A 12971-nucleotide genomic window follows, 5' to 3' on the forward strand; every position below is an offset into this window, starting at 1 on the left:
TGGACCAAGTGACCTTCGCAGCTACCTTGAACATCCTGCCCATCACGATGGCCCCCTTGCTACTCCCGTGCCTCTGCGCTGTGAACAGAGCTCCTGGGAGTTTTTCCTACCAACCCCACACCCAGCTTCTTCCTTGTCTCTACTAATCTCAAAACATAGCTTCACATGACAACCAACTTCCACGGCCACCACCGCGTGCGCCACGGCCACCACTGATAAATACAAGCCTCCACCAGCGGCGGAGGCATAGGGTATGCCGGATATGCACTGGCATACCCTGTCTGACCGGCATGTACTAATAACATATATGTATTATATATCTGTATTTGTATTAAAAAAAGAAAAGAAATCACTTGGATCACAGATGACGCTATATCCATCACGGAAGCAGGAAGTCAGAAGGCCCAGGACTCCAGGAGGCCAGTTCGCGGCAAGGTTATCCTCGGACCTTCCACTTTTTGGTTGTTATCTCGATCCGTCGATTTGTTAAAAAAAAACTCGATCCGTCGATCGGAGCTGAGGAGTCACGGTTCACGGAACATGCCGCCCCCTGCCGCCCCCTGACTGACTGTTGACGCCGGCATGACGGTGACGCCCTGGTTTTGGTGGCCGGTGCCCTGCTGCCTCCGGTCACTCGTGTGCAGTTTGCAGTTTGAACGACCACGCAGTCACAGAGGCTGGCTGATTCACTATTTCTCCCTGGTAAAATTTAATCTTCTACTCTTCGTCTTATTATAGAAAATTATTATCTACTTTCATAGCTATTCCCTCCATTCCAATTTATAAGATATTTTGATTTTTTTAGATACATTACTTTTATTATGCATAATCTAGACGTAGTGTATATATAAGTGCATAGCAAAACTTATGTATCTCGAGAAGCCAAAACGTCTTATAATTTGAAATGGAGGGAGTATTTGCTAACATCACAAACAACAAATTGATTAATTATTTAGCATTGTGTTTTTTTATATTTATGCTCTTCTGAAGAGAAACTCTCTCAGTTAAGCTTTTCGAAATAAAGAGGCACAAAGTGTATCAATGGTTTATGAGCATCTCAAATTGGTGTTGCTTCTATCTATGGCAACGGCAAGTGTTGAAAGTATTTTCTGCAATGGTTCTAGTGACAACAAAGTTACGAAATATGGTGGAGATAGTCTTTTAGATGATTGTCTAGTCACTTTCACTGAGCGGAATATTTTCTTTGAAGTTGGTGAAGATGATATAATCAAGATATTTATGTCCCTTCGAAAGCGTCAAATAAAATAGTCAGAAATAGACTTGTGAGTCTCTTGTACTCTTTTACTCCTATATTTCAATTATCGGTATGACTTTTGAACTATTTATATTGTATTTAGTGGATGGTTTTAACTTAACTAATCCATAAATTTAAGCCTTATTGTGTTATTTAGTGCACTTATACCGAATCATGTAGTCGATTTTACAATTATTACTGAATTACTAATATGGATTTACCGAATTGTATATGAAAATTTTTAGGCGGCATGCCCCGATCTAAAATCTTAGATTCGCCACTGGCCTCCACCATACTTCGGTTCCATGGGCACTGGAAAAGGTGCTGACCTGTCATAGAGTGTTATCTCGTCCATATATCCACAAGTTGATGCAGTAACCACTATGCTAGAAAACATTTGTACTGGTGGATAAAGGACCACTGTGCTGGCAGGCGACGCACCCGCCAGCAACTTTGAGCAAGCACAAATGGCTACTAGCAGGTGCTCGTCTGCCAGCACAGAGAGCCACTATGCTGGCAGGATACCTGTGCTGGCGGGTGACGTAATCACCCGCCTGCACAGTGTGCTGGCGGGAGACATAACCACCCGCCTGCACGGTGGGTCTCTGTGGTGGCGGGTGGCATAACCACGTGCCGGGCGGCATAACCATGCACCAGCGTCTGACGGTTGGTTATGCCATCCGTCAGAAATATTTATTTTCCCACCCTATTTATTGACCGACTACTCTAGCTTCTTTCGTTGATCCATGGCAAAAAGAATAAACTACTATTACTACTGTAATGAACAATTGCATATCGATCCTACACACTCCATCTTGTTTATTGGCCAGGAATGGAAACAATTGCATACCTTCTTTTGGTGTCCTAGCCACTGACGCCATGATGTCGCTGGGGCCGGCACGGAGTGCGGGTTGGGAGCTCGTAGCTGCTGCAGAGTCAGACACAAAATAAATATATGATCCAACAAGTCTTTTGCTGCATGCAGCTAGTTCATGCAGTGCGTGCAGGGGTGAGTGTTGAAATATGCAATGCATACTTGCAACATTCTAGAAGATTGTGGAGATCTCAACAGTGTCGTTTGGCTGTGGCTTGTCGTAAACGATCGTAAATTTTCAACCAGAACAGTATTTTTCTCTCACACAAACCAGCCAGCAGTACTTCTTCACGAACCAGCAACGATACGAACCAGCCAACCGAACAGGCTGAAGATCATGGCAAGGTAAGAAGGTTCTAGAAAATTGGAGAGAATGCATGAGCCATAATTGTCATGCTTCATGGTGAAGTGTAGAATACTCTAGAACTAGATATTTTAGCATGGTAGAAATATAAGAGACTAGATAAGGATGAGGAGGGTTCTAGAGTGGATATTTTGTATTGAAGAGTGTGGAAGTTGCCACATGGCAACACCACAATGATCATGAGCGCCTATAAATAGAGGTGCTCCCCTCTCTCTTCTCAACAGTGAGCAAGGCCAATTATTAGCATATACATGCAGAAAGTAGTATAATTAATAAAGAACAAACATTCAGCTGAGAGATATGGCCTACCAAAAGCCTTTGTGCTTATGACTATATTTGCATTGAAAAAAGTGGCTATAATAAAAAAACTACACCACATAAATAACTCAACAATAATCTACACAAACAAATTATTACTACTATTGTTAGTAGCTCTATCACATAGTCAATCAGATGTCACATATGTGGATCATGATGAAATTGAACAGACTGAGATTTACTGGAAGTATCTAGTGGAAACAAATATCATCCTCAACGAAGTGCTTCAGTACAAGTCAAGTTACAAGCCACCCATTCCCACTCCCAATCAGACACAAAGGCAGAAAAAATTGCTCTGAAGGATTTGGGTCTAGAACCGGAAGGCGGAAAAAATTGCTCTGAAGGATTTGGGTCTGGAACCGGAAGTAAATCAGATATCCCTTACACAGAACAATTGAGGATGTACAAAGCATACCAATTTCTAGTGTTCGTGCGGAATAACGGAGCTCACCGAATGGATCGGCTGGAATGGTGGGTTCAACACATCGCAAACCGGTTAGGGAGGGGTTTCCATACGAACGGCATGGACAGGATTGTTCATCTACGTTTCCCTGCTCTTCTTGCTCACATGCAGTACCAGCTTTACAGGATAGGAAAACAGGGAGCCTTTGCCAAGTTCTTTTAGAGGAACATCCTATCCTAGTGCATCTTATGGTCTGTTTTTATGCTGTATGAACGGATAATGTCGACAGAATTTATATTTTTGTTTACCTTTCTACATGTTGTCACCATAACTGCTTCTCTACACCGACGCCGCGCGTTAGTGATTTTGGATCAAAGTGACAATTTAAAGTGGATCAAGTTCAAATCCAGTTTGAAATTTCAAATCTGAACTCAAGGTGTGAAAGTTGCCAAATATGGCCAAGTACCTATGTTTGGATCCAGATTTAAAAAGATTTCATATGGAAAGTTGGGAAAATGTTCTTGTGAAAGTTGAAGTGAAATGTTTGTTGACAATTTTGTGTTAGTTTTTTGTTAACAGGAAATGATGTTGAAACATTTTAAATGGAGCTCAAAATTTGAACTCGGTGCTGTTTTGGACTTAGGCAGATTGGCATTGGGAGTCCTGAAACTGAAAATGAGATATTCAGTTCATGGCCGGCATTTTACAGACTTGTATCTTTCGATCTTTTGATCTATGAAACCAAAGTTCAAAGTTCTATCTAGCACATGTAGATCGTTGGTCCAGCTGCAACTTTGTTTAAGGGTTCCTGTCAAGCTCATGTTTGAAATTGAAAAATAATCATTTGAGAAGGGGCGGCATTTTTGTACACTTTGGAGTAGCAGTCGATGGCAGCAACAGCAGCACACCAACATCACAGCGCCGCCACCACCGCTCAAGCCGCCGCGGTGAAAATCATCATGCCGCCACGCGCCACCAAGAGCAGCAGCCACGAGCAAGCAGGTAGGCAGGAGCTGGCCACGGAGATAACGGTGAAGGATTCAAATATTCACAGCGCCCGGCGTCGTCGTCATCCTTTCTTCTTGCTCCCGCCCAGTTCGCCGCCGCACCTCGTCGCCGTTTCCGTCACTGTCGAGCCGCTGCGGGTCGATTCCTCCCGCACACCGTGACGTGATAACATTCTGAGCAGCCCCGACAGCCTCTCGTCCGACGTCATCGACCCAAGCGTCGCCGCCGACCCTCCCCTGTTCCAACGGCCGCCGTCGACACCCCCACGGTGAGACCCCCCTTCCCGGCCCTCTCCGCTCAAGGTAGCTGCAGGGGTGATTTCACCGGAGCTCATGGAAGCTCGTGCGCGCTCCCGTTGGAGGAGAGCCTGGCTAGGGTGGCCGGAACGCCCAACCCTAACCAGTGCGCGGCGCGGCCATGGCCGCCGGTGGGGCGGACTCGTTTGAGCTATGCTCCGGGGATGTGAGCAGGGGCATGAGATGATCGAGGTCGCGTAGACGCTCTAGTTCCAGTCCTTGTCCAGGGTTTGGCCGCCGTTTCGACCGGAGCCGCCGCGCCACCATCGCACCGCCGCCGCGGCTGCTAGCCACCACCAGTCGCCGTTCCGCGTCAAGAACACCCTCTGAAGATGCGCCACGTCAAGACGAGCCGAGCTATGTTCTCCTTATCGCCGGGGAAGCTCGCAGCCTGCGGGTTCACCGCCGGTCAAACCCGGCCGTGCCGCAGTCAAGGCGGAGGCCCTGTTTTGTAGAGTCCAAGGTCTGCGGGCGTGAATTAGAAGTCCAGGGGTATCCTGCGAAATTTGGCCGTGCTTTGCTACGGGCAAAACAAATGTCGTCTATAAGCATCAAACAGTATCGTGTGAAATAATTACTTCAAAATGCCCATAATGTGAAACAAAAAAATGACTTTGCAGTGAGTAATAACATAAGCATAAGGGCAGTCCCAATAAAAGAAACTAGTAGTTTCTATAATATAGGATACCGCACCAAAAAAGTACTGCTTAATAATTATTTTCTCTTTCTCTCTCCCAACTCTATCTTCTTCCTCCAATGGGAGTACGACACGAGCTCCCTAGAAACTGATGGTTTCTCTCCAATGGGGATTTCATGGTTTTTTGGTGCATTGGGTCAAGAGTAGATCTGATTTCTTCATGAAAAAACTATTTCTATGATTTTTGCTCTCTTTCTTCATTAATTACGTTGCTATGTCAGCGTTTTGTCTACGTGGCAAGTCATTTAACGAGGATAAAAACCATTATCAATGCACCGTTGGGACTGCCCTAAAAATGCTTGGATGCTCTTTATCTCAACTTGCAAAAGAATAACCATGTAACCAATTCCCAAACAATATATGGCAGTTAATCACCTTTACTCGCTGGCTTTGGGACTCCAATGATCTTTTATTTTTACGAGTTGTAGCCAAAGTGTCCCAAGAAAGTAGATCCACGATTTCAGTGGCTAATAATTTGTTTATCGCTTGACCTAAGAAGCAAGGCCAGTCATGGACTCTACAAGATGATTCAACATCAAGGCCCTGTCTAAGCAATTCACAGAGAGCTGCAATAGCACCTCGCCTGCGTTCAGAATTTTCAGGTGTCTGAGGCAAGCTTAAAAGCTCCAAAGTGCAAGCAGGTGCAAGCTCCTCAAGTGATGCTTCAATCTGGATCACCCGATGAAATAAGTTACCACATGATTTTATATTTAGAAGAACTGCTCAGGTAGAAGTAACAACATTTTACCTGTTCAAGAAGAGGCATCTTCTCCAATGATGGTTTTCTCCTCAAAAGATATTGAGCACGTGCTAGAGCCTCAAAGCCAAGGGAAACCTTACTTTTCTCAAAGCTGGCTTTTGCTATAGAGCACTACAAAAGAAAAATCATGAAATCATCTGAATGTGCCAAATAGGTTAATGTGCATTTTATCAAGCAGCTTCATAAAATGAAACAAAAAGATCCTATGCAATTCTTACTTCTGCTAATGCCATTGCAAGAAGTATGTCGTGAACATAAGGCCTTGAATCAGGGCGTCGCAGAGCTGCTTGACCGATATCCAAAACTAATGTTTCTTCTCCAACCTGCAATGATACTGCCACATCTTACATTGACGATAAACAAATATCCAGCACTGCAAGTGCATGATGGTAAGCCAAAAATGCATATTGAACTTCGATAATTGGTACCCTAACATATCGTGTTTGGTCCTCAAAGCTCAAAGTACATGCTAAATATACAAAAGAGGTACATTCCCTATATTCAGCATGGAAGATTTTTCATAGTGATATTTTCAGCATTTTATGGACAGAAGTTAGTATCTAAATACACCACACCATGATCCTAAAGATGTTGACTTGGCTATGCCCTTTCGTGACTATTCCAGAGCTTAGGGGCATTAAATTAGAGAAATTTGTTCCATTCCATATTAAACTTTAGTTCTGAAATCGAGTGGCATAAATCTTAAACCTGAAATGTGAATTGTACATTACCAAGAAGCACAAGATAGATCTACAATAAAGAATACTCACAGACAGTGATCTATAGAATATTTATTGTTTTGGTGGATTTCGAAAATAAAGCATGGTAACTACTTAATCACTGAGCATATCCACCAATAGAGAAAAGTCTTAACCACATTATACCAGCATTAACTTGATAATGGCATGTTATTTTTATGAGAAATGTATGTGTATACATTACCTCCTGCAGGATACAAAGAGCAGCAGGCAACCAGCTCCAAGGTATATGAAGAGAGGATCTAGGTGGAACCTTCTCCTTTGTGTTTCCTGCGTAATCTTGTTCAAATAGAAGCTTATCTCTGACATCTACCAGCAGAGCCTGATAAATGACATCTCTGACAACAGGATTCTTGCATCCCCTCATCAAACAGACTACACATATATCTATAATAACTAGCAGGCAACAGTGAACGGTGAAGAAAAAAAAAAGGTTGGTACAGTGATCTAAGTCTCTGCGCGCGCCGGATGAACAGTATTCGTGATGGGACACCCCTCAAATTTAAAGTTTTAGTATAGATATAGTTGCAGAAATCAATCAGCAACCTGTCTGAAAGCAGAAACTTCAGCTGTGTATCCATCTTCTATCCCAGCAATTTTTAACTCCATTGCTGCCTTCACAATCTCATCCTTCTCAGCCTTCTCTGTAACGCCTAGAATCTGCAAGTCCATTTGAAAGGTGTCAACAATTAATAAGAAAGCAGATGGCCCAATCACTTCTGAAGTGATAACAACGAACTATCAATGCCCGTTCCAAACATTTTACTCCTAAACGAGGGAAGCACGTAAACTACAGATGCAGGTTTTAGAGGGCAGTTGTTTTGTACAGATTGAGTTTCAATTACGATGGTAAAATTCCGACTCAATCTGTAACCAAGTCGCTGAGATAACTTGGCCGGCAATGGGCGGAACCAGATCAAGCGATGATCAGTACAACAACCGAACGGGAGCGACATTTCCAAAATTGCAATCGGTAAACAGACCAGGTGACTCAAATTATTCACCTGATAGGGATCTCCACCATCGGGGCAGCGGGAGCCTGCTGCCCTCGGCGGCCACCGGGATAGAAAGTGTTTCTAATTGCATAATTAGCCCAATTAAATTCTATGGTTAGCCCAATTAACCCCATGTGCCTAAAAAGTGTTTCTAATTGTTCTACCGTACAAAAGACTTGCAACCTAAGTTTCAATCCTACTCTAGCATGACAATTCTATGAATGTAAAGACAAGAATTGAATTGCTCAAAGTAAATGCTTAAAGTAAATACTCAAAGTAAATAGAGAAGGAGCAACGCGGTGATATTTTACCGAGGTATTGGAGAGTCGCCACTCCCCACTAGTCCTCGTTGGAGCACCCGCGCAAGGGTGTAGCTTCCCCTTGATCCGCGCAAGGATCAAGTGCTCTCTACGGGTTGATTCTTCGACACTCCGTCGTGGTGAATCACCCACAACCGCTCACAACTTGAGTTGGGTCATCCACAGGCTCTCTGGATAATCACCAAGCTCCCAATCACCACCAAGCTATCTAGGTGATGGCGATCATCAAGAGTAACAAGCACGAACTCTCACTTGACCACGACAAGCCTAATGAGAAGGGTGGATGCACAATTTGCTACTCTTGCTTCACTAATGAGGACTCTCTTTGGGATTCTCAAATCTCAATCACCTCACTAGAACCTTGCTCTTCTTGGTACTCATAAACGTGTTTCTCAGCTGTTGGAATGAGCAAAAGTGCCCCCACACACGAGTGGAGGTTGTATTTATAACACCGGCTGAAAAATGAACCGTTATGTGCTTCTGTGGGGTGACCGGACGCTACGGTCATGTTGATCGGACGCTCCGGTCAGTTCTCCCCGAACTCCAGTGTTTAAGTGTTGACCAAGCTCCCAATCAGCACTGACCGAACGCGTCCGGTCACATTTTTCCTTCACTGGAACCTTACTGATGTCGATCGGACTCTGGACCCCCAGCGTCCGGTCACTTGCTGAGCAACGTCCGCTTAGTAGCCGGAACCTATTCAGATCAGGATTCTCCCTCTTTGGGACCTTACTGGAGTCAACCGGACACTGGCCCTCAGCGTCCGATCACTTGACCTTCTAGCGTCCAGTCACTTCCAGACGTTTCACCTTGATCAAATGAACTGATCGGACTCTGCTTTCAGCGTCCGGTCAGCATTTGACCATCCATTCACTTCTAACTCGCAATCATACGTGAATGAAGTTTGCTCCAATGGATCTAAGGGCTGTTTTGGAGCTACCTAGTGCTAGAATTAGCAAGTGTGCACCACACCTACCTCACTAGACTCACTTAGGTCAAGCTACCCGTCCATACCCCCTTAATAGTACGGTCAAAGGAAAAACAAAGTCCTAAACTACTCTAAGTGTCTCTCCAACTCCAATCGATACTTAGAACTAGTCATCCTTAACCTTATCGTCCATCCTTTGAAAACCAAAACGATTTCCATCGTAGGGGCACGACAACCATGATTGCCCAATCGATCTCCATTACCATGACCTAACTTAATTGCCTCTGCAAAACACACGTTAGTCATAGTAATCTTGTATTGTCATTAATCATCAAAACCCAACTGAGGGCCTAGATGCTTTCAATCTCCTCCTTTTTGGTGATTGATGACAATACCACCTCGAGTATGTAAAAGAGTTGAGGTTTTTGACATGCTTGGATCATATAAGCTTTTGTCAATAAAAACAGAAGCGTTAGGCAAGCTTATATGACTCAAGCCAACACGATGTACTCAAAAGATATGAAATAAGCATGAGTACAAGTAATAAAGCTCATTTACATCGGAGTAAAGCGCAGAAGCAAAATAAATGAGCATAACATAAGTGATATAACATATAAAAGAATTTAAAGTAGAGAGCACACATGTCATATATCACGATCACATAGATATCACTATCACATATATATAATAGTAAGTGTGAATGGCTAAAGTATCACACACATAGAAACTCCAAATATAATAGATAATAAGCTAATAATACTAGGCTCCCCCTAAGTAGTCGCACCCTCTAAGGCTAACATACTCGAATCCTCGAACCCTTTGGCGTTAAACACCAAAACCTAAGGGTCGATCGACGGGGCTGCAGCGGATGAGTCAGGCGCTGAAGTACGAGGAGCAAGCTGGAACTGAGCACCATCATCATCTGACCCTGAACTTTGTGTTGTCTGACCCTCTGGAGCTGGTAGTGAAGCTGAAGCAGTCTGGGACAGATCAGCGAGGACTGGAGCTGCCTCTAATGCTGCAGGTATGACTGTCGCAGCTGGCTCTGATGATGCCACTAACGAAGGGAGCGTCTCTATAGTCGTGATAGGTGCAGCTGTAGAAGGACCTGCGGCATGCAGATATGGTGGAGTAGGTTGCCCTGTCAACTCACTGAGGGTCGCTCCAAGACTCCTGGATACTGAGGTGTCTGGCGCTAGGAGCGAGGAAGTCTCTGTCGGTGTGAACCCCGTCTGAAAAGGTGTGAAATGTGAGACTATCACTGGCGAAGCGAACCACTGGGACACCTGCTCTGTAGGTGAAGCATACTGTGCTGGTGGCTGTCTCTGACTCTAAAGCCCACTAAACTGTAACACTAGAGTCATAAAAGTGGTGGCAGTCTGACCAAACTGGGACGAAGACTATAACATCCTAATAGGCCAAAGTGGGCTCAAGCCAATTTCAGTATGGGGCCGGTGTACTGTAGCAAGGCAACTGTCACTGTAGCACCCAGGCTGTGGGTTACTGTTTGCCGGGTACTGTTCGTTCAAAAGGTGGACGACTGGTTTCGCTGGTACTGTTCACGGTTACTGTACCACCGCGAAAACACTGTGCGCCCATGTTTAGCGTTTAGTTCGCGAAGTTTGGATTTTGGGCTACTGTAGCACCTTTGTTTTTATTTGGCAAATAGTGTCCAAACATTAACTAATTAGGCTTAAAATGTTCGTCTCGCAATTTCCCATCAAATTGTGTAATTAGTTTTTCTTTTCGTCTATATTTAATGCTCCATACACAGGCCGTAAACATTCGATGTGATAGGTACTGTAGCAACTTTTTGGATTTTGGGGTCCAACTAAACAAGGGCTTAGTACCATACTGAAAACTGAGGTATCACCGGATCGACTTAAATATCAGGGCCAGAGACGCGTAGTAACCTTCGGTTAACCGTTTTGAACGAAGTGAGAACGAAAGTTCAAGCAGGTTGCTACGCGGGTGGGACCACTCCTCGGAAGAGTGGGCCTGGGCCATGTATGTCGGGACTGGATGTTACATTTGGTATCAGAGCCGACTCTCGAGGTTTCACGGGCACGTGGAGACAACTACGTGAGTATGTTGTGTGCATGTGCATGGACCCGTCGTGGACACGACATGGCATACACATGCGCCGACACGGGGCCACACAAACGTGTTGAAGAGAGGCGGATCCTGATATAAATGTCCCGAAAGGGTAAACTGATCTGGCATTCGACGGGGACGTCGAATCCTTAGGGGGGTGATTGTAACATCCTAATAGGCCAAAGTGGGCCCAATCCAATTTTAGTATGGGCCGGTGTTACTATAGCAGGGGGATGGCGGCCACTGCAGCACCCAGACTCCGGGCTACTGTTCACCGGCACTGTTCACTCGAAAATAGACTGGCCGATTTCGCTGGTACTGTTCACGGGTTACCGTAGCACCACGGAAACACTGTGCAACCATGTTTAGTACCGTACTGGAAACTGAGGAATCGCCGAATCGACTTAAATACTAGGGCCAGGGACGCGTAGTAACCTTCGGTTAACCGTTTTGAACGAAGCGAGGATGAAAGTTCAAGCAGGTTGCTACGCGGGTGGGACCACTCCTCAGAAGAGTGGGCCTGGGCCATGTATGTCGGGACTGGACGTTACAAAGACTATGGCGGTGGCGCTCCAATAGCTGTCACTACATGTTGCATGAAACCAAGAAGCTGCTGCTGCATGAGGATCTGCTGCTGATGCATGGCCTGCTGCTGCTGCTGTAGAGCCTGCGTCTGCTGCTGAATAGCTAGCTGCTGTCTCTGAAACTCGTCCTGCCGAGTTTGAAACTGTGTGAACATAGCAGCTGTCTCCTGAGCCTATCTAGCCTGGTCTTGCCTCATCCGCTCAAGGATAGCAAGAAGAGCGAGGTCTGTCTGCGGGGCAGGTGGTGCTGAACTAGAGTTATTGGCCTCATGGTCATGCTGACATGCAGGCATCTGAGGAATAGGCTGGTAATCATTATCTGAACTGTCACTGGGGTTGCTCCTCTCCTGCTGAGCCTCAAGCTACTCCTCCTCAGTAGCTGCAATACCCCTGATGATCTCATCCTGCTAGGCTGCAGACTCTGGCACATCAGGACGATGGCGCGGCTGACTTGGTGCCTATGGAGTGCTATGACGGATCATCTGTGTCATGTTATAGGCAGGGAACTCTGTCGTAGCACCACTATACTCTGTAATCATCTCTGGTGGCCTCATAGTAACTATCCTGTGGATGAGAAAAGTGATCTAGTGGGCATATGGCAGCTGTCGACGACCTCTGAATCCCTCAGCTATAGTGTCCTCCATCTCAGATAGAAGAAGATCCCAAATATCGAATATTGTTTGTTGCATCAGAGAGTTGATAAGCCATAGCTGTATACGTGTCAAGCCCTCTCTGTATCCCATCCTGGGAAGCAGTGTCCTCCTCATTACAGCCTCAATCACGTGAGCAGTAGGAGTAAGATTACTAGGGTTCCTGCGCGACCCCTCACCAAAAGGCTCTGAGAAGCAGTGACGAACCAAGTCCGTAGGGGGTACATTACCACCATGAGGGCGTCTGGGAGGAGCTGTCTGGCCATAGCACACCTCATGTAATCTGATAGGCTGCTCCTAAAGCCTAAGTATCTCCCTGACCCTAGTGCTAGTCAGGCGGTAGTCTCTGCCTCTGAATGCAAAGTGAATATATCTATGCTGCGGATCAATTCAGAGAGAAGCATAGAACTGTCAAACCTAAGATGGAACATATAGACCCATCCGTCCGATCAGATCTATCAGCCTTGGCAAAAAGGATAAGTAAGGGTGAATGTGCTCACCAGCTGCTGCCACTATAGCCTCAATGTTGCATACCCACTGAGATCTGAAAACTGTTCCACTATTCAGATATGCATTATAGAAATCCTCATGGAGCGGTGTGTAGAATCCCTTTGATGCTCTCTCATCCCTCCTTAGAGGAAACCACGTCTCAAAGTCCACGAACCTC

General features: G+C 45.3%; 1 protein-coding gene across 2 annotated transcripts; it reads right to left on the reverse strand.

The window, feature by feature from the left end:
* Positions 1-5524: 5524 nt before the first annotated feature.
* Positions 5525-7738, reverse strand: LOC136518947 (plastid division protein CDP1, chloroplastic-like). 2 transcript variants are annotated; one of them, XM_066512627.1, is made up of 5 exons: positions 7280-7738; positions 6918-7055; positions 6194-6298; positions 5964-6086; positions 5525-5884 (listed from the first exon to the last, which is right to left on the reverse strand). In XM_066512627.1, exons 1-5 carry the CDS (start codon positions 7403-7405, stop codon positions 5531-5533), a joined length of 846 nt encoding a protein of 281 aa, XP_066368724.1. In that variant the 5' UTR covers positions 7406-7738; the 3' UTR covers positions 5525-5530. The 2 variants fall into 2 exon arrangements, with proteins under 2 accessions (XP_066368724.1, XP_066368725.1); XM_066512628.1 differs by having other exon boundaries at positions 6918-7071; positions 7280-7396.
* Positions 7739-12971: the final 5233 nt, after the last annotated feature.

Source organism: Miscanthus floridulus, chromosome 17 (genome assembly GCF_019320115.1).
Source record: "Miscanthus floridulus cultivar M001 chromosome 17, ASM1932011v1, whole genome shotgun sequence".
Lineage (NCBI taxonomy): Eukaryota > Viridiplantae > Streptophyta > Magnoliopsida > Poales > Poaceae > Miscanthus > Miscanthus floridulus.

Bases quoted from the DNA above. Each gene is read 5' to 3' on its own strand.
- LOC136518947 (XM_066512627.1), bottom strand. From the start codon at position 7,405: ATGGACTTGCAGATTCTAGGCGTTACAGAGAAGGCTGAGAAGGATGAG. The intron at 6,299-6,917 runs GTAATGTATACA...GTATCATTGCAG, and splicing joins CTCTTTGTATCCTGCAGGAG to GTTGGAGAAGAAACATTAGT. The intron at 6,087-6,193 runs GTAAGAATTGCA...TTTCTTTTGTAG, and splicing joins TTGCAATGGCATTAGCAGAA to TGCTCTATAGCAAAAGCCAG.